Source organism: Pristiophorus japonicus, chromosome 13, assembly GCF_044704955.1.
Source record: "Pristiophorus japonicus isolate sPriJap1 chromosome 13, sPriJap1.hap1, whole genome shotgun sequence".
Taxonomy (NCBI): domain Eukaryota; kingdom Metazoa; phylum Chordata; class Chondrichthyes; family Pristiophoridae; genus Pristiophorus; species Pristiophorus japonicus.
Genome location: NC_091989.1, coordinates 105976690 through 106001918, shown reverse-complemented (window position 1 = coordinate 106001918; position 25229 = coordinate 105976690). Strand labels below are relative to the sequence as shown.

Here is a 25229-nt window from a genome sequence, read left to right as displayed (position 1 = left end):
TACCCCGTGCGATTTGGTTTGACCAATCGATATGTAGGTTAAAATCCCCCATGATTACTGCCGTTCCTTTTTCACATGCCTCCATTATTCTCTTGATTTTGCCTGCCCCACCATGAAGTTATTATTTGAGGACCTATAAACTACGCCCACCAGTGACTTTTTCCCCTTACTATCTCTAATCTCCACCCACAATGATTCAACATTTTGTTCATTAGAGCCAATATCATCTCTCACAACTGCCCTGATATCATCCTTTATTAACAGAGCTACCCCACCTCCTTTCCCTTCTTGTCTATCTTTCCGAATTGTCAGATACCCCTGTATGTTTAATTCCCAATCTTAGCCCCCCTGCAATCATGTTTCTGTAATGGCCACCAAATCATACCCATTTGTAATGATTTGTGCCGTCAACTCATTTACTTTATTTCGAATGCTGCGTGCATTTAGGTAGAGTTTTTAAACCATGATTTTTAGTTTTGACCCCTCCTGCAGCCCCTTTATATTCATACATCTTGTCCCTTCCTGTCACCTTGTGGTTTACACTTACCCCAGTGCTACTCTGCTCTGTTGCCTCCTGCCTTTTGCATTCTTTCTTGGGGTCCTGTTCATCTGAGTTCTCACCCACTCTAACTAGCTCAGAGCCCTCTCCTGGGTTCCAAATACTCCTTGCATTGAGACACCGAGCTTTCATGCTTGCCTTTTTATTATACTTTGACCCTTTAGAATTTGGCTGTACAGTGGCCCTTTTTGTTTTTTGCCTTGCGTTTCTCTGCCCTCCACTTTTACTCATCTCCTTTCTGTCTTTTGGTGAGAGGTGGGAGCAGCGTCGGAGCAGCCTATAAAAGGCCCAGCGGGAGCTCGAGAGTCAGCGGCAGTTGGTGAGAGGTGGGAGCAGCGGCCTATAAAAGGCCCATCGGGAGCTCGAGAGTCAGCGGCAGTTGGCGAGAGGTGGGAGCAGCGTCGGAGCTGCCTATAAAAGGCCCAGCGGGAGCTCGAGAGTCAGCGGCAGTTGGCAAGAGGTGGGAGCAGCGTCGGAGAGGCCTATAAAAGGCGTACCGGTGCAGCTACAGCGGGAGAGAAAACAAAAAAGAAGTTGAAAGGAATCAAAAGGTGACGTCACAGCCAATGGGGTAAGTGATTGGCTGGTGATTGGTGAGTAGCTTTTCTTTTTATTTTTATATCAGTAAGTAAACTGTAACATTGTTGTTACCAATTTAAGGGTACCCAAGGGTTAAGGCATGGCAGGAGAGATCGGTCACGTGATATGCTCCTCCTGCGCCATGTGGGAACTCAGGGACGCTTCCGGTGTCCCTTACGTCTACATGTGTAAGAAGTATATCCGCCGCCATCTCCTGATGGACCGCGTTGCGGAATTGGAGCTGAGGGTGGATTCACTCTGGAGCATCCACGATGCTGAGAATGACATAAGTGGCACGTGTAGTGAGTTGGTCTTACCACATGAGAAGGATCCACAGCCAGCTCGGGAATGGAAGACCAGCAGGAAGAGTAGTACAAAGAAGGTAGTGCAGGGGTCCCATCTGGTCATCCCCCTGCAAAACAGATACACTGTTTTGAGTGCTGTTGAGGGAGATGACTCATTAGGGGAGAGCAACAGCAGCCAAGTTCATGGCACCGTGGCTGGCTCTGTTGTACAGGAGGGCATAAAAAAGAGTGGGAGAGCGATAGTGATAGGGGATTCAATCATTAGGGGAATAGATAGGCGTTTCTGCGGCCGCAATCGAGACTCCAGGATGGTATGTTGCCTCCCTGGTGCAAGGGTCAAGGATGTCTCCGAGCGAGTGCAGGACATTCTGAAAAGGGAGGGAGAACAGCCAGTTGTCGTGCACATTGGTACCAACGACATAGGTTAAAAAAAGGGATAACGTCCTACGAGACGAATTTAAGGAGCTAGGAGTTAAATTGAAAAGTAGGACCTCAAAAGTAGTAATCTCGGGATTGCTACCAGTGCCACGTGCTAGTCAGAGTAGGAATCGCAGGATAGCACAGATGAATACGTGGCTTGAGCAGTGGTGCAGCAGGGAGGGATTCAAATTCGTGGGGCATTGGAACAGGTTCTGGGAGAGGTGGGACCATTACAAACCGGACGGTCTGCACTTGGACAGGAACGGAACCAATGTCCTAGGGGAAGTGTTTGCTAGTGCTGTTGGTGAGGAGTTAAACTAATATGGCAGGGGGATGGGAACCAATACAGGGAGACAGAGGGAAACAAAAAGGAGACAAAAACAAAAGACAGAAAAGAGATGAGTAAAAGTGGAGGGCAGAGAAACCAAAGGCAAGAAACAAAAAGGGCCACTGAATATAAAAGGGCTGCAGGAGGGGTAAAAACTAAAAATCATGGTTTAAAAACTAGGATGAAAACACTCTACCTAAATGCACGCAGCATTAGAAATAAAGTAAATGAGTTGACGGCATAAATCATTACAAATGGGTATGATTTGGTGGCCATTACAGAGACATGGTTGCAAGGTGGCCAGGACTGGGAATTAAACGTACAGGGGTATCTGACGATTCGGAAAGATAGGCAGGAAGGGAAGGGAGGTGGGGTAGCTCTGTTAATAAGGGATGATATCAGGGCAGTTGTGAGGGATGATATTGGCTCCAATGAACAAAATGTTGAATCATTGTGGGTGGAGATTAGAGATAGTAAGGGGAAAAAGTCACTGGTCGGCGTAGTTTATAGGCCCCCAAATAATAACTTCATGGTGGGGCGGGCAATAATCAAGGGAATAATGGAGGCATGTGAAAAAGGAATGGCAGTAGTTATGGGGGATTTTAACCTACATATCGATTGGTCAAATCAAATCGCAGGGGGTAGCCTGGAGGAGGAATTCATAGAATGCATACGGGATTGTTTCTTAGAACAGTATGTAACAGAGCCTACAAGGGAGCAAGCCATTTTGGATCTGGTCCTGTGTAACGAGACAGGAAAAATAAACGATCTCCTCGTAAAAGATCCTCTCGGAATGAGTGATCACAATATGGTTGAATTTGTAATACAGATTGAGGATGAGGAGGTTGTGTCAGAAACGATCGTACTATGCTTAAACAAAGGGGACTACAGTGGGATGAGGGCAGAGTTGGCTAAAGTCGACTGGAAACAAGGACTAAACGGTGGCACAATTGAGGAACAGTGGAGGACTTTTAAGGAGCTCTTTCATAATGCGCAACAAAAATATATTCCAGTGAAAAAGAAGGGCGGCAAGAGAAGAGATAACCAGCCGTGGATAACCAAGGAAATAAAGGAAAGTATCAAATCAAAGACCAATGTGTATAAGGTGGCCAAGGTTAGTGGGAAACTAGAGGATTGGGAAGATTTTAAGCAACAGCAAAGAATGACTAAAAAAGCAATAAAGAAAGGGCAGATAGATTACGAAGGTAAACTTGCGCAAAACATAAAAACAGATAGTAAAAGCTTTTACAGATATATAAAACAGAAAAGAGTGACTAAAGTAAATGTTGGTCCCTTAGAAGATGAAAAGGGGGATTTAATAATGGGAAATGTGGAAATGGCTGAGACCTTTAACAATTATTTTGCTTCCGTCTTCACAGTGGAAGACACAAAAACCATGCCAAAAAATTGCTGGTCATAGGAATGTGGGAAGGGAGGACCTTGAGATGATCACTATCACTAGGGAGGTAGTGCTGGACAGACTAATGGGACTGAAGGTAGACAAGTCCCCTGGTCCTGATGAAATCCATCCCAGGGTATTAAAAGAGATGGCGGAGGTTATAGTAGATGCATTAGTTATAATCTACCAAAATTCTCTGGACTCTGGGGAGGTACCAGCGGTTTGGAGAGCAGCTAATGTAACGCCTCGGTTTAAAAAAGGGGGCAAGCAAAAGGCAGGTAACTACAGGCCAGATAGTTTAACATCTGTAGTGGGGAAAATGCTTGAAACTATCATTAAGGAAGAAATAGCGGGACATCTGGATAGGAATAGTGCAATCAAGCAGACGCAGCATGGATTCATGAAAGGGAAATCATGTTTAACTAACTTACTGGAATTGTTTGAGGATATAACGAGCATGGTGGATAGAGGTGTACCGATGGATGTGGTGTATTTAGATTTCCAAAAGGCATTCGATAAGGTGCCACACTAAAGGTTACTGCAGAAGATAAAGGTACGCGGAGTCAGAGGAAATGTATTAGCATGGATAGAGAATTGGCTGGCGAACAGAAAGCAGAGAGTCGGGATAAATGGGTCCTTTTCCGGTTGGAAATCAGTGGTTAGTGGTATGCCACAGGGATCAGTGCTGGGACTACAACTGTTTACAATATACATAGATGACCTAGAGGAGGGGACAGAGTGTAGTGCAACAAAATTTGCAGATGACACTAAGATTAGTGGGAAAGCGGGTTGTGTAGAGGACTCAGAGAGGCTGCAAGGAGATTTGGATAGGTTAAGCGAATGGGCTAAGGTTTGGCAGATGGAATACAATGTCGGAAAGTGTGAGGTCATCCACCTTGGGAAAAAAAAACAGTAAAAGGGAATATTATTTGAATGGGGAGAAATTACAATATGCTGTGGTGCAGAGGGACCTGGGGGTCCTTGTGCATGAAATTTTTTTTTTTTTTTTAATTCGTTGCCAATCTTTCCAATTCTTTGTCAAATCACAAACGCCAGAGGTCACCTTGCACACATCAAGGATCACTCTGCGCCAATGCTCTTAGCCAAAAGGCCTAGAGCCACTGCACCGTTCCTGGAAGTACTGCAATACCAGGTTCGTGCCATGGAGGTGGATGGGTCAGGCCCCCCACACACCTCCGTGGAGGTGGATGGGTCAAGCCACAGCCAATCTTTCCAATTCTTTGTCAGATCACAAACGCTAGAGGTCACCTTGCACACATCAAGGATCACTCTGCGCCAATGCTCTTAGCCAAAAGGCCTAGAGCCACTGCACCGTTCCTGGAAGTACTGCAATACCAGGTTCGTGCCATGGAGGTGGATGGGTCAGCACCCCCACACACCTCCGTGGAGGTGGATGGGTCAAGCCACATCCCAAAAGGTTAGTTTGCAGGTGCAGCAGGTAATCAGGAAGGCAAATGGAATGTTGGCCTTCATTGCAAAAGGGATGGAGTACAAAAGCAGGAAGGTGTTGTTGCAACTGTATAAGGTATTGGTAAGGCCGCACCTGGAGTACCGCGTGCAGTTTTGGTCACCTTACTTAAGGAAGGATATACTAGCTTTGGAAGGGGTACAGAGACGATTCACTAGGCTGATTCGAGAAATGAGGAGGTTACCTTATGATGATAGATTGAGTAGACTGGGTCTTTACTCCTTGGAGTTCAGAAAGATGAGGGGTGATCTTATAGAAACTTTTAAAATCATGAAAGGGATAGACAAGATAGAGGCAGAGAGGTTGTTTCCATTGGTGGGGGAGACTAGAACTAGGGGGCACAGCCTCAAAATACGGAGGAGCCAATTTAAAACCGAGTTGAGAAAGAATTTCTTCTCCCAGAGGGTTGTGAATCTGTGGAATTCTCTGCCCAAGGAAGCAGTTGAGGCTGGCTCATTGAATGTTTTCAAGTCAAAGATAGATAGATTTTTAAGCAATAAGGGAATTAAGGGTTACGGGGAGAGGGCGGGTAAGTAGAGCTGAGTCCACAACCAGATTAGCCATGATCTTATTGAATGGCAGAGCAGGCTCGAGGGGCTAGATGGTCTACTCCTGTTCCTAATTCTTATGTTCTTATGCTTTTGTCTCCATTTTGTTTCCCTCTGTCTCCCTGCATTGGTTCCCATCCCCTTGCCATATTAGTTTAACTCCTCCCTAACAGCACTAGCAAACACTCCCCCTAGGACATTGGTTCCGGTCCTGCCTAGGTGCAGACCATCCGGTTTGTACTGGTCCCACCTCCCCCAGAACCAGTTCCAATGCCCCAGGAATTTGAATCCCTCCCTGCTGCACCACTGCTCAAGCCACGTATTCATCTGAGCTATCCTGCAATTCCTACTCTGACTAGCACGTGGCACTGGTAGCAATCCTGAGATTACTATTTTGAGGTCCTACATTTTAATTTAGCTCCTAGCTCCTTGAATTCGTCTCGTAGGGACTCATCCCAAGGGGTGTGGGGAGAAACCAGGAAAGGGGTACTGAGGGAATGATCAGCCATGATCTTATTGAATGGTGGTGCAGGCTCGAAGGGCCGAATGGCCTACTCCTGCACCTATTTTCTATGTTTCTTTTCTTTGTCTCTGGGTTATATTTAACATTGACGGTTTCTCTCTCTCGCACTCAGGAGGTCCTTCCCCTCGGGGTTATTATATATAATAAAAATAAATATAACCCTCTCTCCTTGCCCTGCCAGTGAAGGTTACCTGTGCCGCCAGACACGTTGCTCCACAGCTGAGCCTCATCTTGCTCCTTGCCGACGCCTTTCTTGAGGGGGCGCTTGCGTTTGTCGAGCTGTCGCGATTTGCTGAGGCCGGGGTTGTATTTGAGCACAGCCACGCTAGTCCGCTTGAGCCCCTCTTTCTCTTTCGGCTTGGCTACGTTGAGCTTGGACACCTGACCCACGGGGTACCCGGGCAAGACGATCTCGCCGAGCGATCGGGACTTGTTCTGCACTCTCCCCGTCCTCCCTCTGTCGTCCTTCGCCACATTTGTGTCCTGCATCAGTGTGCGGCAGGGCTGCACGGCTTTGTCCCAGGATCAGCACACCGGCTGGCCGGCCCCGCCCCGTTACCAAGAAACCGTTGCCTGGTGACCCGCTCACTTTGTCACCGCTCACTGGGCGCCCGCCGCTCCGAGTCGCTCCCGTACATTCAATGTTGACTTCAACTTTCTCGAACTTAAGACAAAACAGAGGTAAACAAAAAAAAATACACGCGATTCATGTGCCGAGTAACTTTTCCCCGACCTGCTTCGTTCCGATAATGGAGTCTTGTGTGTTTAAATGCTTCATTTAATTGCAGCGTATTTACATGGCAATCCCTCGCTCACCACCGGTGAATCAATTGGACAGCTGATCAATGCAGCTCCAGACACCCCTTCATCCTTGAACGGCTGATCAATAATGTATAAAAAAAACCCTCATCCCTTGAATGGCTGATCAATAATGTATAATGTAGTGTCTCTGCACCTTGTTACAAACTCACATGAGGCATGTATGTATCAGACACGGTCACTCTGTGACCTTCACTTTATTCATAGGATCAAGGAGTGCTGACCCTGGATGGGACCTCCCCTTTTATACCTGGAAGCCCAGGTGAGGCATGTCTCCTGCAAGCTCACCCCCTGTGGTCAGGGTGTGCATTTCAGGGGTGCAAGTACAGTGTGCATGAGTTACAGTTACACACTATTGTCATTGCAAGATGGTGAAATACATGACATCACCTCCCCCCTTAAGCCTTTTAGTTTCAGAGGTTAAGTCTATCGGGTGGTCGACGCTTTCTCGTGGAACGCCGCAGTTGTGGCTCTGGTGGCTGAGCCTCAGCACGCGTCTCTGTCACTTGAGGTGATTCTGGCCTGTCCAGGCTGGCCGCCGGGACTGTGCATGCTGAGGGCTGTCTTTGTTGCTCGTACGCTGGCAGTGATGTGGGTGCTATCTCATCATGCTCTTCTTCCAGTTCCTCCGTGTCTGCACTGAACCTTGTCTTTACTTGGTCCAAGTGTTTGCGGCATATTTGCCCATTGTTTAGTCTGACCACCATGACCCTGTTTCCTTCTTTGCCGATTACAGTGCCCTCAAGCCATTTGGGTCCCAAAGCATGGTTAAGAACAAATACCGGGTCATCTATTTCTATACACCTCCCCCTTGAGTCTCGATCATGGAGTTCGGTTTGGGACTGGCACTTGCCCTCAACAATGTCTGCCAGGTGTGGGTGAATGAGGGACAGCCGCGTCTTGAGCGTGCGTTTCATGAGGAGTTCCGCTAGCGGGACTCCTGTGAGCGAGTGCGGCCGGGACCTGTAGGCCAGCAGGAGGCGCAATAGGCGGTACTGAAGAGAGGGACCTTGGATGCGTAGCATGACCTGCTGTACGACTTGGACCGCCCGTTCCGCCTGGCCATTGGAAGCCGGCTTGAACGCCGCTGTCCGGACATGCTTGATCCCATTGCCCGACATAAACTCCTGGAATTCATGGCTGGTAAAACATGGACCATTGTCGCTGACCAGGATGTCCGGCAAGCCGTGGGTCGCGAAAACCGTACGCAGACTCTCCACAGTGATGGATGTCGTGCACGAGTTCAATATGATGCACTCGATCCACTTCGAGTATGCATCGACAACGATCAGGAACATTTTCTCCATGAATGGGCCCGCATAGTCTACGTGAATGCGTGACCATGACCTGGTGGGCCAGGACCACGGGCTGAGTGGAGCCTCCCTGGGGGCATTGTCCAGCTTGCCACACGTTATGCACCTGCGAACCCAGTGTTCCAGGACTGAGTCAATCCCCGGCCACCATACACGTGACCGGGCAATGGCCTTCATTAACACCATGCCAGGGTGCTCGCTGTGGAGTTCCCTGATGAACGCTTCCCTGTAGTCATGCCCCATAACAGGCAGTCAGCTTGGATGGAGAGTTCATCCATCCGTCTCTGAAACGACCTGACTTCCTTGGGGCACACCCTGTGTGCGGGAGCCCAATTCCCAGTCAGGACACATTTCTTTATCATGGATAGGAAGGGGTCCCTGTGGTCCAGAGTTTGATCTGTTGGGCTGTGATGGGGGAGCCCGCAATGTCAAAGGCCTCAATGCCATGACCATCTCAGCGCTCTGCTCAGACGCCCCCTCGGTGGTGGCCAGTGGGAGCCTGCTGAGTGCGTCAGCGCAATTTTCGGTGCCTGGCCGGTGCCATATGGTGTAGTCATACGCAGCCAGCGTGAGGGCCCATCACTGTATGTGACCTGACGAGTTAACATCCCTGTTATCCGACAGGGATGTTAATGGCTTGTGGTCCATCACTAGCTCAAAAAGGTACTGGTGCATCTTTTTCACACCATACACACACGTGAGTGCCTCCTTCTCGACCATGCTATATCCACGCTCTGCCTGGGAGAGCGACCTGGAGGCGTAAGCCACCGGTTGGAGTCGGCCATCATCGTTACCCTGCTGCAACACACACCCAAACCCGTAGGATGACGCATCGCATGTTAAAACCAGTTTTTTTACAGGGGTCATACAAAGTCAACAGTTTGTTGGAACACAGCAGGTTCCTCGCCTTATTGAAAGCCCGTTCTTGACAATCCCCCCAAAATCATTCACAACCTTTACTGAGGAGCATGTGTAATGACTTCAACAATGTGCTTAAGTTCGGCAGAAAGTTCCCAAAATAGTTCAAAAGTCCCAGGAATGATCGCAACTCCGACGTGTTGCCAGGCATGGGCGCCCGGCGAATCGCCTCAGTTTTTGATTCAGTGGGCTGGATCCAGTCTGCGGCAACCCTTCTGCCCAGAAACTCGACCTCTGGGGCCAAAAACACGCACTTGGCCTTTTTCAGCCGCAAGCCTACTCGATCCAATCGGCGAAGCACCTCCTCCAGGTTGCGGAGGTGTTCCTCGGTGTTTCGACCCATTATAAGGATGTCGTCTTGGAATACGACCGTTCCAGTTATGGACTTGAGCAAGCTTTCCATGTTTCGCTGAAAGATAGCCGCTGCCAAACGAATGCCAAACTGGCACCAGTTGTAGACAAATAATCCTTTGTGCGTCTTGATGGTGGTCAGAAGCTTGGAATCTTCAGCCAGTTCCTGAGTCATGTTCCTGAGTCATGTTCATCTTCCTAGGCCAAAGTGAGGTCCAGCTTCGTGAACAGCTTTCCACCTGCCAGCGTGGCAAAGAGGTGCTCCACTCTCGGAAGCGGGTATTGGTCTTGCAGCGACACTCGGTTGATGGTGGCTTTGTAGTCACCACAAATCCTAACCGAGCCATCTGCTTTGAGGACGGGAACGATGGGACTTGCCCAGTCGCTGAATTCAACAGCCGAAATTATGCCCTCTCTGAGCAGCCTGTCCAGTTCACTTTCTATTTTCTATTTTCTCACGCATCACGTACGGCACCGCTCTGTCTTTGTGGTGCACTGGTCTGGCGTCCGGAGTGATGTGTATCACTACTTTAATGCCCTTGAACGTTCCGACACCTGGTTGAAAGAGTGACTCGAATTTTTGTAATACCTGTGAGCATGAACTTCGCTTCACGGATGAAATGGCGTGCACTTCCTCCCATTTCCAATTCATCTCAGCTAGCCAACTCCTCCCCAAAAGCGCAGGGCCATTTCCCGGAACAATCCAGAGTGCCAGCCGGTTCTGTAATCCATTATGCACTGGGATGATCGCTTTGGTGTACATACGTAGCTGCTTCTCAATGCGTTCCAGTTTGGGCCTGCTAGCTCTGTGTGGCCGTAGTCTCTCAAATTGTTGGGCGCTCATAAGGGACTGGCTAGCTCCTGTATCCAGCTCCATGTGCACCGGGATGCCATTCAGTAAGACTTTCATCATCATGTATGAGCTGTGGACATCAGCCAGATGAACTCTCTGAACTTCAGCATCCATGGTTGTTCCCCAGGCCTCATCCTGCATTACAGACCCCTTGTCTGGTTCCTCTGTCTCGCAGACTAGCCTCGCTACTGCCTTTTTGCACATCCTGGCCAAGTGTCCACTGACATTACAAATCCTACAGGTATAAAGCTGGAACCTGCAGCTTTTGGCAGTGTGTCTACCCCTACACCTCCAACATGAGCTGATAGTGCTGTTAACAAAAGGACCATTCCCAGGCATTCCTCTCTAATGGCCCGTTTGGCTGTTTCTAAGCACTCTGATGGAGGGTGTTAATGGTCCCATCACGGGATGCATTGTTCCTCGTGATGGCGTGAATTGCCGATCCCCTTTCCATTGTCTCTGTTGCTGGAGCCTGGGCGGTTTCGAATTGCCCTTACCTGCCTGCCTGGGCAGTGTTGAATTGCTCTTGCCTGCCTGCAGTTCTGTGTTCTGTGTTCTGTATCACTTTTGCAACATTAACTCCCTGGTTCATCGCAACGTTAGAACCAGGGCTGCGTGCGTAAATTAGCTCGGTCTCCTCTTCCCCTGCCATAAAGGTCTGAGCTATCAACGCCGCCTCTTCTAAAGTCAAGTCCTTAGTCTTTATGAGCTTCCTGAAAATGTCGGCATGATTAATGCCCCCGATGAAAAAGTCCCTTAACATCTCCCCGCTGCAGGCATCGGAGAACTTACAGAGACCGGCGAAACGCCGCAGTTCTGCCACGAAGTCCGAGACGTTTTGACCTGACGCCGGTGAGAGTAGAACCAGTGCTGGGCCATGTGTACTCTACTTGCTGGCTTGAGATGCTCACTGATCAGCTGGCTGAGCTCTTCAAAGGACTTGTCCGCTGGCTTTTGGGGTGCGAGCAGGTCTTTCATCAGCGCATATGCCTGTGGACCACAGCTGGTCAGTAGATGCGCCCTCCGCTTGTCAGTCGCTGTCTCTTCCAGCCAGTCCTTTGTGACAAAGCTCTGCTGGAGTCTTTCCACAAAGTCGTCCCAGTCCTCACCCACACAGTAGCGTTCCTCTGTGCCACCGGTGGCCATCCTCGTGGTTCGGTGATTCCCGTTTCTCGTGGCCAGATGTAGTGTCTCTGCACCTTGTTACAAACTCACACGAGGCATGTATGTATCAGACACGGTCACTCTGTGACCTTCACTTTATTCCCAGGACCAAGGAGTGCTGACCCTGGGTGGGACCTCCCCTTTTATACCTGGGAGCCCAGGTGAGGAGTTTCTCCCGCAAGCTTACCCCCTGTGGTCAGGGTGTGCATTTCAGGGGTACAGGTACAGTGTGCATGAGTTACAATTACATACTATTGTCATTGCAAGATGGTGAAATACATGACATATAAGACCCCCCTCATCCCTTGAATGGCTGATCAATAATGTATAAAATCCCCCCTCATTCCGTGAATGGCTGATCAATAATGTGTAAGACACACCTTCATCCCCGAGCAGCTGATCAATAATGTGTAAGACACCCCTTCATCCCTTGAACAGCTGATCAATAATGTATAAGACACCCCCTCATCCCTTGAATGGCTGATCAATAATGTATAAGACACCCCTTCATCCCAGAGCAGCTGATCAGTCCACTTTTAGCAATTTAGCAAGATTGAAGAGATTAACCCATGCTGCATTAAACTTAAGTGGCTGAGCACTAATGGCTGGCACGTTGAAGCACTTTGTGCCACAAGCCAGCCCTGCAAAAAAGAGGCTTCCGGGTAGAACAAAGTACTTAGACAGGCAACTTTTATTTTGCCAAAATTTTCACCAAAACGATGAAATATAAATGTTTTGCCTCTGCACTTTGATCAAGGCAGAGCCAAATTAATTCTTGACCATATCTGAAGAAGCATTCTGTTGTGTATTTGTAAAGCATGCACTCCCATGTTCTGCTACCAGGGAGCTCATCCCCTGAAGTCCCAAGGGATCCCAGCATCCCTTGGGAGCACTGTATATAAGCCGGCCCCTAAGGCCTGTTCCTCACTCTGGAGTGACTTATTAAAGACTGAGGTCACTGTTACTTTAACCTCCCTGTGTGCAGCCTCATCTGTGTTAGGAATACAATAACTGGCGACGAGAATACGAATCCATCGCAAAGTTGCAGCAAACTGTGGGCATCCTGGAGAAGTTCTCGGAGGGTGAGGACTGGGAAGCCTATGTCGAATGACTAGACCAGTACTTTGTAGCCAACAAGCTGGACGGAGAAGGGTGCGCTGCAAAAAGGAGAGCGGTCCTCCTCACAGTCTGCGGGGCACTGACCTACAGCCTCATGAAGAATCTTCTGGCTCCGGTGAAACCCACGGATAAGTCGTATGAGGAGCTGTGTACACTGGTTCAGGCGCATCTTAACCCGAGGGAGAGTGTGGTATCGGTTCTACATGTGCCAGCGATCTGAAGATTAGGAAGTGGCGAGCTACGTCGCCGAGCTAAGGCGACTTGCAGGACAATATGAGTTTGATGGCTACCTGCAGCAAATGCTCAGAGAGTTTCTTGTACTGGGCATTAGCCACGAGACCATCCACAAAAACTTATGACTGTAGAGACACTGACCCTCAGTAAGGCCATTGCGATAGCACAGGTGTTTATGTCCACCAGTGATAACACCAAACAAATCTCTCAGCACAAAAGTCTTAGCAATGTTCATAAATTAACTGGAACTGTGTTTGCAAGCAGAAATGTACAGGGCAGAGACCACGAGTCTGCAGCTGCCAGCAGGCCTCAGGTGACCCAGATGACTCAGAGTTCCCAACAAAGGATGAATGCAAGGCAATTCACACCTTGTTGGCGAAGTGGAGGCTTCCATTCTGCCTATTCATGCCGCTTCAAAGAGTATGTTTGCAAGAGCTGTGGAACAATGAGGGAGCTGCAAGCTCTGCAAAACCAGCTAACCACCACGTGGCAGAGGAAGATCGGTCCATGGTGGATCAAAGCAATTTCAAGCCTTAGAGAGAGGAGGCAGATGCTGAAGTACACGGGGTGCACACATTTTCGACGAAATGTCCACCTATAATGCTAAACGTAAAATTAAATGGCTTACCCGTAGCCATGGAACTGGACACTGGCTCTAGCCAATCCATCATGAGTAAAAAGATGTTTGAGAGACTGTGGTGCAACAAGGCATTCAGACCAGCCCTGAGTCCCATCCACACGAAACTGAGAATGTACACCAAAGAGCTTATCACTGTCCTGGGCAGCACCATGGTCAAGGTCACCTACGAGGGCACGGTGCACGAACTGCCACTCTAGATTGTCCCGGGCGATGGCTCCACATTGCTTGAAAGGAGCTGGATGGGCAAAATCCGCTGGAACTGGGATGACATCCGAGTACTATCACATGTCGATGAGGCCTCATGTACCCAGATTCTTAACAAATTTCCTTCCCTTTTTGAGCCAGGCATTGGAAACTTTTCCAGGGTGAAGGTGCGGATCCACTTGGTCCCAGAGGCATGACCCATTCACCACAAGGCGCAAGCGGTACCTCACATGATGAGGGAGAGAGTGAAAATCGAGCTGGACAGGCTACAACGCGAGGGCATCATCTCACCAGTGGAATTCAGCAAGTGAGCCAGACAATTGTTCCAGTACTCAAAAGTGATGGTACGGTCAGGATTTGCAGCGATTATAAAGTAACTATTAATCGTTTCTCACTACAGGACCAATACACGTTACCTAAGGCAGATGACCTATTTGCGACGCTGGCAGGAATAAGACGTTCACCAAGCTCGATCTGACTTCGGTCTACATGACGCAGGAGCTGGAGGAGTCTTCAAAGGGCCTCACGTGCACCAACACGCACAAGGGACTGTTCATCTACAACAGATGCCCCTTTGGAATTCGGTCGGCTGCAGCGATCTTCCAGAGAAACATGGAGAGCCTACTCAAGTCGGTACCACACACGGTGGTCTTTCAGGACGACATATTGGTCACGTGTCGGGACACCGCCGAGCACCTTCAAAACCTGGAGCGACTGGATCGCGTAGGGCTGTGGCTGAAGAGATCGAAATGCGTCTTCATGGCAACAGAAGTGGAGTTTTTGGGGAGAAAGATCGCGGCGGACGGCATTCGGCCCACAGATGCCAAGACAGAGGCTATCAGGAACGTGCCCAGGCCACAGAACGTCATGGAGCTGGGGTTGTTCCTGGGACTGCTCAACTATTTTGGTAACTTCCTACCGGGGTTAAGCACCCTTTTAGAGCCCCTACATGTGTTATTGCGTAAAGATGAGAACTGGGTATGGGGAAAAAAACAAGTAATTGTTTTTGAGAAAGCCAGAAACATTTTATGTTCCAACAAGCTGCTTGTATTGTATAACCCGTGTAAAAGACTTGTGCTAGCATGTGACGTGTCACTGTACGGAGTCGGGTGTGTATTACAACAAGCTAACGTTGCGGGGAAGTTGCAACCTGTCGCCAATGCTTCCAGGAGCTTGTCTAAGGTTGAGAGGACCTATAGCATGATTGAGAAAGAGGCATTAGTGTGTGTGTTCGGTGTAAAGAAAATGCATCAGTACCTGTTTGGCCTCAAATTTGAGCTGGAAACCGATCACAAGCCCCTCACATCTCTGTTCACTGAAAACAAGGGGATAAATACTAATGCCTCAGCCCGCATACAAAGGTGGGCACTCACGCTATCAGCATATAACTATATCATCCGCCACGCCAGGCACCGAGAACTGTGCAAATGCTCTCAGTCGGCTACCATTGCCCACCATGGGGGTGGAAATGGCGCAGCCTGCAAACTTGTTGATGGTCATGGAAGCGTTTGAAAATGATAAATCACCTGTCACGGCCCACCAGATTAGGACTTGGACCAACCAAGATCCTCTGCTGTCCCTAGTAAAAAACTGTGTACTGCATGGGAGCTGGGCCAGCATCCCTGTTGAAATGCAAGAGCTAATCAAGCCGTTCCAGCGGCGAAAGGATGAGCTGTCCATTCAGGCAGACTGCCTGTTGTGGGGTAACCACGTAGTGCTACCCAAAAAGGGCAGGGAGACGTTCATCTCGGATCTCCACAGCATACACCCCAGGTATAGTAATGATGAAAGCGATAGCCAGATCTCACGTGTGGTGCCCCGGTATCGACTCTGACTTACAGTCCTGTGTACGGCAATGCAGCGTATGTGCTCAGTTGAGCAACGTGTCCAGAGAGGCACCACTAAGTTTGTGGTCCTAGCCCTCCAGACCATGCGGGCCCGTTTCTCAGTAAAATGTTCCTGGTGGTGGTGGATGCTTTTTCAAAATGGATTGAATGTGAAATAATGTCGGGAAGCACAGCCACCGCCACCATTGAAAGCCTGAGGGCCATGTTTGCCACCCACGGCCTGCCTGACATACTGGTCCGTGACAACGGGCCATGTTTCACCAGTGCTAAATTTAAAGAATTCATGACCCGCAATGGGATCAAACATGTCACCTCGGCCCTGTTTAAACCAGCCTCCAATGGGCAGGCAGAGCGGGCAGTACAAACCATCAAACAGAGCCTTAAACAAGTCACAGAAAGCTTACTCCAAACCCGCCTGACCCGAGTACTGCTCAGCTACCGCACGAGACCCCACTCGCTCACCGAGCTGCCCCCGGCTGAGCTACTCATGAAAAGTACACTTAAAACCAGACTCTTGCTGGTTCACCTCAACCTGCATGATCAGGTAGAGAGCAGGCAGCAGCAACAAAATGTAAACGATGGTCGCGCCACTCTGTCACGGGAAATTGATCTGAATGACCCTGTTTATGTGGTAAACTATGGACATGGTCCCAAGTGGATCGCGGGCACGGTGATAGCTAAAGAAGGGAATAGGGTGTTTGTAGTCAAACTAGATAATGGACAAATTTGCAGAAAGCACCTGGACCAAACGAGGCTGCGGTTCACAGACTGCCCTGAACAACCCACAGCAGGCACCACCTTTTTTGAGCCCACAACACACACCCAAAGGATCAACGACACCATGCCGGACCAGGAAATCGAACCCATCACGCCCAACAGCCCAGCAAGGCCAGGCTTACCTAGCAGCCCTGCGGGGCCAACAACATGCCAACCTAGCGAGGGCACAGCCAACACACCAGAACAGACATTTGTATCGATGCGGTCCACCAGGGAAAGGCTCCCGATCGCCTCACCTTGTAAATAGTTTTCACTTTGACTTTGGGGGGGTGGGGGAAGTGATGTTGTGTATCTGTAAAGCATGCACTCCCATGTTCTGTCACCAGGGAGCTCATCCCCTGAAGAGCACTGTATATAAACCAGTCCCTAAGGCCTGTTCCTCTCTCTGGAGTGTCTTATTAAAGACTGAGGTCACTGTTACTTTAACCTCCCTGTGTGCAGCCTCATCTGTGTTAGGAACACAATACATTCTTCCACCAAGCATTTGGTTTGTCATTGTTTGTAATTAGATCTAGTTAGATACAGTTTCACTATCTTATTCCTTTCCCTCTTACCCCACTAGCTGCAAAGGTAAAGTTTCTGATCAGGTACCGACCGGGGAGATAGCAGATACTGTAATAGTTGGATACCCTAAATTGTTAGATCCACTCATCCCAGAAGTGGTCTCGCCCTCCCGAGTTCAAGGGCACTGCTGTGGATTTTTCTCACAGAGCCCAAGCCATAGGGATACTCTACAGGCTCTGCCGATTAATTCTGACATAGGCACTGTAGCTTCCTTACAAGCAAACAGTCAGAATAGTCTAGGAAATTGGACCACAATGTCCTCCACTCACATACTTTCTAGTTTGCACTTCAGTATATCTCCAATTCCAACCAGGCTTTATTAATATGCAAGCAATAGCTATTGGGTTTGGGCATCCTTGAAAAGATGGTTATTTAAATTTCCTCTAGTCTCAAATCATTATTGTTTGAGAACAAATCCTTCACTTTATTTGAAGTGATGGGTTGGAGCCTGATCCCAACCAATGTTAAACAGCTGATGATTGAAAGGTTTTAATTTATGTTGCATCACATCACTCCTCCGAGCACTATGCATTCAATGTGACTTGTATGGGCAAATGTGACAACTGTTTTGCCCACCGTGAGGTCCCACAAATAGCAAACTGATTTTGGCTAGTTAATCTGGTTTTATTGGCATTGGTTAAGGCCAGTTCTCCAAGGAAACAACCTGCACTGCTTTGAATAGAGTTGTGGGATCTCAAACATCTATGAGAACCACCTGAATGAGCAGACATCTTGGTTTTAGCACCTTGTCTGAAGGATATCACCTCTGATATTCCAGAACATGCTCAGCACTACACAGTAGTGTAGATCTGGATTATGGGATGACAGTAGTCCTCCAAGCAGTCCTTTTGCTACGATAGATGTAGCATCATTGCATCCAGCTGAGATGGTGGAGCGGTGCTTGAACCAGTAATGAGTGACATTGAAGTTTATCTTTTAGTCCTGATCAGTATACATTACATTGCTTCCACTTTAAGATATAGAGCCCATATGGGCTACAGATGGATCTAAGGTGCGTTGATGTTACTTCAGTACACCTGGTATATAAATCTGCTACCATTCAGAGCAATCTGGAAGTAAACATTAGGAACTTCAGCCGCAGTTCTAGTCATGACTGATAATGGTGTACAGACAGCATGATGAAACTGAACAAAAAGCAAGCGAGGTTCAAGAGCAGCACATCAATATTCTGCAAATAGGTCATTTGTTCAGATAATCAGGTATTGGGTTGTTAGTCCTGTATTCAGCGGTTGCAAAAAAAAAATGAAGAAACTAATCTCCTCTGCAGGAGTTTTATCTTGCATCCAGGATTACACTCTAGATGCAAAAGTCTTCATAGATGGGAATGTCTCTGAAGAGATTAACTTGCCTTGAAGGAGAAGGTTCAAGTCAGTCAGATCTCCTCCAGGTCCTTGATGTCTTGATGCCATTATTTTCTTGATAAGAACATTTTTAAATGTGTTCTTTTATTTTCATTCATGTCCAAGATTGAGAGGGAGAAAACCAAGATGATCCTTATTGGTCTATTTTCAGGTTGGAGACTGATTTTCTAGACATCTATCCCTTGGAAATATAGCCAATTTTATTATTGGAGCCTGGGAGGCCAGGCCTAGGACTATATGCATGACCATGACTTGACCTGGAGTTTTTGTTTTGCATAGGCTCATTTAGCTAATATTGAGTCAATGGATATGAACTTCAAAATTCTTAATTTACAAGGACAGACTCATCCTAATACTGCACGTGACCTGCTTTGCTAGGATAGTACTCTGTTTTCTTACTTGCAGGGTATTCCTACAGTAAAGTGGTGTGGGTTTGCTGGGATGGTTCTCTCTATTCCCACAGAACAGTGATGTGGGTTTGTTGAAAGGAACTCCATATTACAACATCGTGACATGTCCTCAGTTTAACAATTCCAACAGTATTAAGAGGTTGTAAGTAGGCAACAGTGGAGAGCATCAAAGGCTGGCTTTATTTATTTCAAATAAATCAATCTATCAACATAAAACATGACTGCTAGGTTAAATTAATTCTTTGTTCTAGGGGAGCTTTTTCCTTTGGATTTTTGTAGATATTGCCTTTGTCCAGTTTATGTGATAAATTCTAGATTCAGGAATCCCTCTTTGACATGGTCACTCGTTGCTGGATTTATTCCTGATCGTGATCGCTGTTCATTTTTATGTTCTCCCAGGTTTTACTGTAAGTTTTGTGTGCAAGCTGGAAGAAAAATTTAAACAAATAAGTGCTAGTTGATTATACTTAACGTTAAGAAAATTGTGCCTCGTTTTCAGTAACTATCTGCCTCTCCTTCCACATAATGTTACTACCTCCCTCTATTTTTTTGGCTTCGTCTCAAGTCTCCCTTTCTCTCTATGTCTGTGATGCTTGGTATCTCTACGGGGTGAACTTTCACTTTTACCATTGTGAAAAAAACAGGTTCTAGTTGTCTGTTTTACACCCTGGTTGATTTTCTATTCCAATGTCCTCAACACAGAAGAAAATTAGCCGATTGTAACATGGGCGGACAATCCGTTACAGCCCATTTTTCGCACAGCAGTAAAATTGAAAATTCACCCCATATCTCTCTGTCCCCAATTCCTTCTGGCTCTCTCCCCATCTTTCTGATGCTTCTGTCTTCTTTTTGTTTCCCACTCTCTGTGCATCTCATGAGTGTTCCTTTACTAATTGATCCAATTTGACCCATTTTAAAAAAAAAAGGCCAGAGCACACAGCAATACAAATATCAGAGAAAGACTTGCTCACAAACATTTCAAAGCACCTCACATACAGTGAACTACTTTGAAGTGCAGTGACTGTTATTATGTAGGCACATGTAGCAGCAATTGTGTTCACAGGATGATCCAACAAAACAGCAATGGCCCTTAGCCACCCTCACCACAGTCTCTCTATACTTTTGCTATCTTTCTTTCTTTAATTTTTTTCACACCTTTACATGACTTTACTGGTGCTTCTGGGTTGGCCTCGCTTAGTAGTAGCTTTGCACAACATTTACTTAGTGCTCATTGGTCCTTTTGTGTTTCCCACAAAATGATTGGTCTATTAAATAGCATGGAAAACACACAATACTAAAGGTCTCAATTAAAAGTTTTTGTTGGTTCTCATTTATATATATATATATATATATAACTACACAGCTTCCAGTTTGTATTGATGAAGCCCTGGTTTGATTTTGGGGTTTGATTTGGGCTTTCCCCAGTACATTCAACTCGTGCTCATGGCACAAAGGCAGTTTCCATAAGCAAACCAAAACTTCTATTAACTAAAACCTCTGCCCTAATGCGCGTTGCGAGTGTAATTTATAATTATTACCCTTAACTACGATTACTGTGGTAGAAATCATGTGGGATGCCCGCCACATTCTCCTGTGTACTCAAAAAGGTGCTAAGTCATGCACTGTCATTCAAGCGAAAACTAATCCTCAGATCCAAGTTAGATAAAACATAGAAGCAGTAAGCCACAGCAGATTACTGATGTTACAAATATTTTAAAAATCAATTGATAGAATCAGTCCATAAGGGATTAAAATATACTCTGTAGAATACATTTGTGATGGAAATAGGTATGTCACACCAGTTGCTGCCACTAGTGTAATATTCTAATGAGCTATGTCCTCTTGCAATGGTTCTGTTACATTTCCCATAAGCGAACATTGTGTCTCTACAACTACAACAACAACTTGTATTTATATAGCGCCTTTAACATAGTGACACGTCCCAAGGTGCTTCACAGGAGTCTTAAGCGATAAAAATTTGACACCGAGCTGCATAAGTAGAAATTAGCGCAGGTGACCAAAAGCTTGGTCAAAGAGGTATGTTTTAAAGAGAGTTTTGAAGGAGGAAAGAAAGGTAGTGAGGCGGAGAGGGTTAGGCAGGGAGTTCCAGAGCTTGTGGCCTAGGCAACAGAAGGCATGACCAACAATGGTTGAGCGATTATAATCAGGGATGCTCAGGAGGGCAGAATTAGAGGAGCGCAGACATCGCGAGAGAATTGTGGAGAGGAGATTACAGAGATAGGGAGGGGCGAGGCCATGGAGAGATTTGAAAATAAGGATGGGAATTTTGAAATCGAGGCGTTGTTTAACCAGAAGCCAATGTAGGTCAGCGAGCACAAGGGTGATGGATGAGCAGGACTTGGTGCAAGTTAGGACACGGGCAGTCAAGTTTTGCATCAACTCTAGTTTACGTAGGGTAGAATGTGGGAGGCCAACCAGGAGTGCGCTGGAATAGTCAAGTCTAGAGGTAACAAAGGCATGGATGAGAGCTTCAGCAGCAGGTGAGCTGAGGCAGTGGCGGAGACAAGCGATGTTACGGAGGTGGAAATAGGCGGTCTTAGTTATGCTGTGGATATGTGATCGAAAGCTCATTTCAGGGTCAAATATGACAGTGCTTACAGTCTGGTTCAAACCAATACCTGCAGCTTCCTGCCCCTGTACCCTTTAGGTTTCACACAATCCTGGATCACTAGTCCCCACTGAACTTTATTTCTCTCCAAACCACTCTGGAAGGCAGTTTTATCAACAAACCATCCTCAAGCTGGGCCCAGACTTCAAATCAATTAGCAAGATTGATGAACAGAAATTAAGCAAGTCGGAGACATACAGAACAGCAGAACAAAGATCTGTAAAGCACTGCTTTGCCCTCGAGAATAGTGAGTGTAGTAAGTCTCATTACCAACAGACCATGACATAACGCAGCGCACATTTACTGTTCCATGTCACTCAGGGCCGCACATTCCATGCTCTCACAACTCCATCTATTTCTCTCTCCTCCCTCACTCCATGCCACAGGCTTCAATGTCTCCTTTCACTTTCAAATTCATGAACTCTACAGCAAAGTCCAAATAGACATAAAATAATGCACATTGTGTCTGATTGTCCCATTTCCAGGTTGAGACCCCAAAAGGTATCTTCCCTAATCAATGTCTTCCTGGCTTAATTAACAGATTAATGCTTTTTGGCAGCCAAAGTTAAAATCCATTTCTTGGAAGACTGACTCGTGGGAGAATGGTGGCATTCATAGATGTTACCCAGCCTTAGCCTTAGAATTAGAGAGCACAATAAATGCATATGTATTTATATCCAAAGCTCATTCTGCCTCTATCTACTTTCATAATGTCCAATACACTGGAGAATGCATTTCTTACACAGTCCGATAATCTGCAGGATTTGTGGATGAAACATACTTTTGTAGACTTCCACATGTGATGACATATATGGGTGATGTGATTCCAAGGTTGACCTCACAGAGTTCAATGTCACAAATGAGATGAACTAAAGGTGAACTGCTGGGGCAGTGTCGTTATGCCAAAAATAACCCATGTGTTAATGTTGAGACATCAAACATCTTCCTCACAAGCATATCCCTTGATGAGTCAACTGTTAGAGATAGTGGTCCAGAATTTGCGGTCAGCAGTGAAGTGAAGGCGTTCACCACTGGCCCTGAAGAACTTTTTACACAGGATCACCCGATCAATGTGTCGAGAACTTCAGTTTTTCCGTCCTTCAATCTAATCAAATGAAGTTATTGGGGACCCCCTTGTGCAGACTCTGTGACATCAACAAGCTGTCTAAGCAGCCAATCAAAACACAGAATGCTCACCGACAGCGAACAAGGAAATGAATAAGTTCTTAAAAGTCTGTAATTTTTTTAAATAGTTAGCGAGAGCAAAAGAAAGATGGGGCTCTCAAATGGGGAAAAGGCCAACCCGAAATAAAGATGGACAAACTTTTTTTGAAAATTACAATTTTTTTTGAAAAATTTCTTAAAAATTTAAATTTTTATTATTCTGTCATTCCTATTCTGTCACTCCAAACTCTGCCATTTAAGACACACCTTTGTCATTCAGAAATAATTACACATACCACTATCGCCCACAAAGAGTTACTCTTGGAACATAGATACAACTCCATGCATCTGCTACCCAGGCACAGGTCACGTGGTCAGCAGCCTATATGTAGTCACATTCACCATCACTTCACTAACCCAGACAGAGTGACACTCACCTCTGCAATATCCACTTTACGTTCCCAGGTTTTCACTTTTTTCTCTAGGTCGGAGCGATTCCGTGTCTCAACCATGTAGTCACGAACTTCTGGCACTCTGTAGTTGGAAATGTCATTACGAAACTTCCTGTTTAGCTCCTCAGCTTTAGCTTTGTCCTGTAGATGAAAAAGGGAGAAACAAATTGTATAATAAAGACTCAGCTGAACTTTGATTCTTGCAGACATTTTGCTGTGATACTTCGTACAGGACTGATGCTCGTAGATAATAGCTTTTTGTCAGGAGTGATCTCCGTGAGAAAGCCCTAGGGAAAAAAAACATATGCATGTGACGTGAGTGGGAGAATGATCAGTTTAACATTTGTGGATGCAAGGGTGGCCTGGTGGGCAGTAACCAAGTTGGAAAAGTGCATAACCGTCGGTCTTCATTCTGATTCTTCAAAAGCTGGAGACTTTCAATCACCCAGCTCACTTATTGACTAAATTTCTTACCTATAGGTAGAGTTAGAGCTTGTTACAATTCATTTACTGTTCTGTCAGCTGATCTCAGCTATAAAAGTATATATACAGGATGCACTGTAGCAGCTCACCAAGGCTTCTTCAACAGAACCGCCATCCCGTGACCTGCACCATCTAGAAGGACAAGGGCAGCAAATGCATGGTAACACTATCTCCTCCGAGTTTCCCTCCAAGTCGGCGAGTCGAGAGTTCGGCAAGTCTGGATGCTCCATGAGTTCAGTGAGTCTGGAGGCCCCGAGAGTTTGGCGAGTCGGCAGTTCGGCGAGTCTGGAGGCCCCGTGAGTTCAGCGAGTCGGGAGGTCGGTGAGTCGGGAGGCCCCGTGAGTTCGGCGAGTCGGGAGGTCGTCGAGTTGGGAGGTCGTTGAGTTGGGAGGCCCCGTGAGTTCAGTGAGTCGGGAGGTCGGCGAGTCGGAAGGCCCCGTGAGTTTGGTGAGTCGGGAGGCCCCGTGAGTTCGGTGGGTCGGGAGGTCCGAGAGTTTGGGAGGCCCCGTGAGTTTGGCGAGTCAGGAGGTTGGCGAGTCAGGAGGCCCCATGAGTTCGGTGAGTCAGGAGGTCGGTGAGTTGGGAGGCCCCGTGAGTTTGGCGAGTCGGGAGGCCCCGTGAGTTTGGCGAGTCGGGAGGCCCCGTGAGTTTGGCGAGTCGGGAGGCCCCGTGAGTTTGGTGAGTCGGGAGGCCCTGTGAGTTTGGCGAGTCGGGAAGTCGGTGAGTCTGGAGGCCCCGTGAGTTCAGCGAGTCAGGAGGCCCCGTGAGTTCGGTGAGTCGGGAGGTCCAAGAGTTCAGGAGGCCCCGTGAGTTTGGCGAGACAGGAGGTCGGCGAGTCAGGAGGCCCCATGAGTTCGGTGAGTCAGGAGGCCCCGTGAGTTCGGTGAGTCGGGAGTTCCGAGAGTTCGGGAGGCCAGGAGTCCGAGGAGCAGGAGGCACGGAAGTCGGTGAGGCGTTCGCTTTTGGCAAGGAGCTCACAGCCCTCGGCCGAGCAGGTAAGTGATTAGCTGTTTGATTGGTAAGTATCTCTCTTTCTCTTTTTAACCAGATAAGTTTAAATAGAGGGATGGTAGGGGAGCTCAGTCCTGTGGAGTGCATGTCCTGCGGCATGTGGGAAGTCCTGAACGCTTCGCGTGGCTAGACAACCATGTGTGCACGAGGTGTCTCCAACTCCTCGAGCTCCACGTTTTGGAGTTTGAGCATCGGGTGGAGTCACTGGTGCATCCGCAAGGCTGAGAGCTACGTGGATAGCACGTTTCAAGAGGTGGTCACTCCGCAGCTTAAAAGCGTGCAGGCAGAGGGGAAGTGGGTGACGGATGAAGAACGCTAGGCAGGTAGTGCAGGAGTCCCCCGTGAGTCCATCTCACTTTCCAACCGATATTCTCTTTTGAGTACTGGTGAAGGCGATGGTGCCAGTGGGGAGTGCAGCCAGGGCCACGTCCAAGACACCACGGGTGGCTCAGCTGCACAGGGAGGAGGGACAAAGAATAAAATAGCTGAAGTGGTAGGAGATTCAATAGTTAGGGGAACAGAACAGAGAGGCGTTTCTGTGGCCGTAGACGTGACTCCAGGATGATATGGTGCCTCCCTGGTGCCAGGGTCAAGCATGTCACAAAGCAGATGCAGGGTATTCTGAGGGGAGAGGGTAAACAGCCAGAGGTTGTGGTCCATATTGGGATCAATGACATAGATAGAAAGAGGGATGAGGTCCTGCAGGCAGAATTTAGGGAGTTTGGAGAAAAATTTAAAGAGTATG

General features: G+C 47.5%; 3 protein-coding genes across 11 annotated transcripts in view; 1 reads left to right on the top strand and 2 right to left on the bottom strand.

Moving 5' to 3' along the window:
* Nucleotides 1-7176, bottom strand: part of LOC139278732 (uncharacterized) — a 90756-nt gene extending 83580 nt beyond the window's left edge. For 4 of the 5 annotated variants that reach the window (XM_070897815.1, XM_070897814.1, XM_070897816.1 and 1 more), the window contains exon 1: nt 6342-7115. In XM_070897815.1, coding sequence (XP_070753916.1) covers nt 6342-6639 — 298 coding nt within the window. In that variant the 5' untranslated portion in view covers nt 6640-7115. The other variant, XR_011596343.1, reaches the window with a different exon arrangement.
* Nucleotides 6744-25229, top strand: part of csnk2a2b (casein kinase 2, alpha prime polypeptide b) — a 147656-nt gene continuing 129170 nt past the window's right edge. For 2 of the 5 annotated variants that reach the window (XM_070897812.1, XM_070897810.1), the window contains exon 1: nt 6745-6831. In XM_070897812.1, the coding sequence (XP_070753913.1) occupies nt 6792-6831 (40 nt within the window). In that variant the 5' untranslated portion in view covers nt 6745-6791. Of the gene's footprint in view, nt 6832-25229 lie in introns of all 5 variants that reach the window. The other 3 variants (XR_011596342.1, XM_070897809.1, XM_070897813.1) reach the window with 2 other exon arrangements.
* The window catches only part of cfap263 (cilia and flagella associated protein 263), a 34959-nt gene continuing 28636 nt past the window's right edge, over nt 18907-25229 (bottom strand). Inside the window, exons 8-9 of the mRNA XM_070897808.1 lie at nt 22976-23131; nt 18907-19170 (exon numbers count right to left, since the gene is read on the bottom strand). Coding sequence (XP_070753909.1) covers nt 19102-19170; nt 22976-23131 — 225 coding nt within the window. The 3' untranslated portion in view covers nt 18907-19101. The remainder of the gene's footprint in view (nt 19171-22975; nt 23132-25229) is intronic.